Source organism: Nannizzia gypsea, genomic scaffold (genome assembly GCF_000150975.2).
Source record: "Nannizzia gypsea CBS 118893 supercont1.4 genomic scaffold, whole genome shotgun sequence".
Taxonomy (NCBI): Eukaryota; Fungi; Ascomycota; class Eurotiomycetes; order Onygenales; family Arthrodermataceae; genus Nannizzia; species Nannizzia gypsea.
The window spans coordinates 1,115,095-1,117,146 of NW_003345198.1; the positions used below are offsets into that span (position 1 = coordinate 1,115,095).

Below are 2,052 nucleotides of genomic sequence, written 5' to 3' on the forward strand. Positions count from 1 at the left end.
CACCACCTCAGACAATGCACTATAACCCCAACCCAGGGAGGATATCTACCCACCAGGGCCAACACCAACACCAGGGCTGGACCTTTGACACAGAGCAAACCTACACTGCTCCGTCTTATCTACGACCACACCAGAAGCAGAAACAGACACATATACAGACACGACCGCCCAAACGGCAACACGACACAGCCTTCACCACGGCACCGCTGCCCGTGCCAAGTTTCAACAGCCTCCCATCGAAACCACCACCACCAGCTCAAGCTCCGACTAAAGCCCAGGCACAGACGGGCTCGCGGCCTCGCAAGCAGCGCAAACACAACCAGCTCGGCCTGACGCCCAAGACAGAAGAGCACGAGTCGAGCGAGTCAGAGGCTGGAGACGCGGATGTGGACGAAGAGGCCAAGTTTGCGGGGCAGCTGGCCAAAGGCGAGCTGAAGTTCAGCTACCGAGGACAAACGTCTACGCTAGGCTCTACGGCAGAAGTACAGGCCTGGATCGAGGAGAGAAGACGACGGTTCCCGACGAAGCAGCGGGTAGAGGAGAAGAAGAAAGAGGAGGACGCTCGCAGGGCAGCGAAGAAGCAGAGGGACGAAGAGGCAAGGAAGCAGAGAGAGGAAGCGAGAAAGCAGCAGCGAGAAGAAGAGCAGAAGAAGAGGCAGAAGACGAAGCGGACGAAGAAAGACACGCGAGAAGTAGAAGCGGCAGAAGCAAAGAAAGACAAGGGCCAGAAGAAGGGCGATGCAAGCGATGCGGCTGCGCGGGCGAAGATGCGAGCGGACAAGCTGCGCGAGAAGCTGGCGAGACAAGAGCGAAAGCTTGCCCAGGCCGAAGCCAAACAAGCTGAAGCTGAAGCCGCAGCCAAACAGCAAGTTGGAACCGAAGTTGGCCTTCAAACTGAAGCAGCAGCTGGACCTGGGGTAGCTGGAGGAGCAAGAGAAGCAGGAGATGAAGGTCAAGCTCGGCGCAAGACAGACGGAGATGAAGCAGTTGCTACGACACTTGGTCTGCCTGTCGCAGCCGGCGCTACAGCGACGCTAACCTCGGGCCAACCCAACCGAGTTTCCGCTGCTGACGACGACGGTGACATTACCAGCAGCAGCGGGAGTGAAAGTGAAATTGATAGCGAAAGCGAAAGCGACGATAGTGGGAGCCAGAGCCAGAGCCAGAGTGAGAGTGAGGGCGAGAGTGAAGGTGCAAGTGGCAGCGAACCGGAGGAGCACAGCTCGCGCCGCCAGGCCCCGGCCAGAGTTCCTCCGCGCAGACGCTGCCACCAGTTCGCTCGGACAGGCCAGTGTCGGCACGGCAGCTCCTGCACTTTTCTACACGAGCCCAAGGACCAGGACAAGCCCAAGCCCAAGCCCAAGCCCGAGGACAGGGAGAAGAGGAAGACGGACAGGGAAAAGGAGCAGCGCAGGGGGGAAAAGCCACCGCAGGCTGGGCGACAGCGCCTGTACGAACGGGTAAGCGTATATCTGTCAACCTCAACTATATTTCTTGCTTTCTTTTCCCTTCCTTCCGCCCGTTGCTTTTTCTCTGCTTTCTTATTCCTCTTGTTTATCCTCTGACCCTTGCATTGCTGTCTGCTGTCCCTTTCCCCACCGGCTTCTGACTCTATAAGATGAAGAGCTGCATGGGGCAATCTCCGAGAGCTCACGAGCGCCAGATGTCTTATTATTATTATTAACTATTGCGGTCGTTATTGTTATTATAGCTGCTCGCTGGCCAACGGGAAGAAGAGGACCGCCGGATCATGCAGGCCATCGTCTTCCTGGGCGAGCGACGCCTGCTCGACGATCCCCCGGCCGCAACCTCGACGCCGACGTGACTGATGTGATGACGATGCACAAGTTTAATTTCAGAGAAAAGCTTCATCTCCGTCGCATCTCATCTCATCTCGATGCGAACCGACTACTCCGTACCCCGTTGACTACCTGGTTGACTATTAACTGCTTGGGCGTTCGATGGGCGCTGCCTTGTCTGTCAGGGGCCGCCGGCCGTACGACATATAGTGCGAGCCATGCTGGGTAGTATAGGATAATGCAGACTAGTGAG

General features: G+C 57.2%; 1 protein-coding gene across 1 annotated transcript; it reads left to right on the plus strand.

The window, feature by feature from the left end:
- Positions 1-14: 14 nt before the first annotated feature.
- Positions 15-1,825, plus strand: MGYG_09070 (hypothetical protein; the record flags this gene model as incomplete). The annotated part of the gene is made up of 2 exons (XM_003172432.1): positions 15-1,460; positions 1,712-1,825. The coding sequence occupies 2 exons, from the start codon at positions 15-17 to the stop codon at positions 1,823-1,825; spliced, it is 1,560 nt and encodes a 519-aa protein (XP_003172480.1).
- Positions 1,826-2,052: the final 227 nt, after the last annotated feature.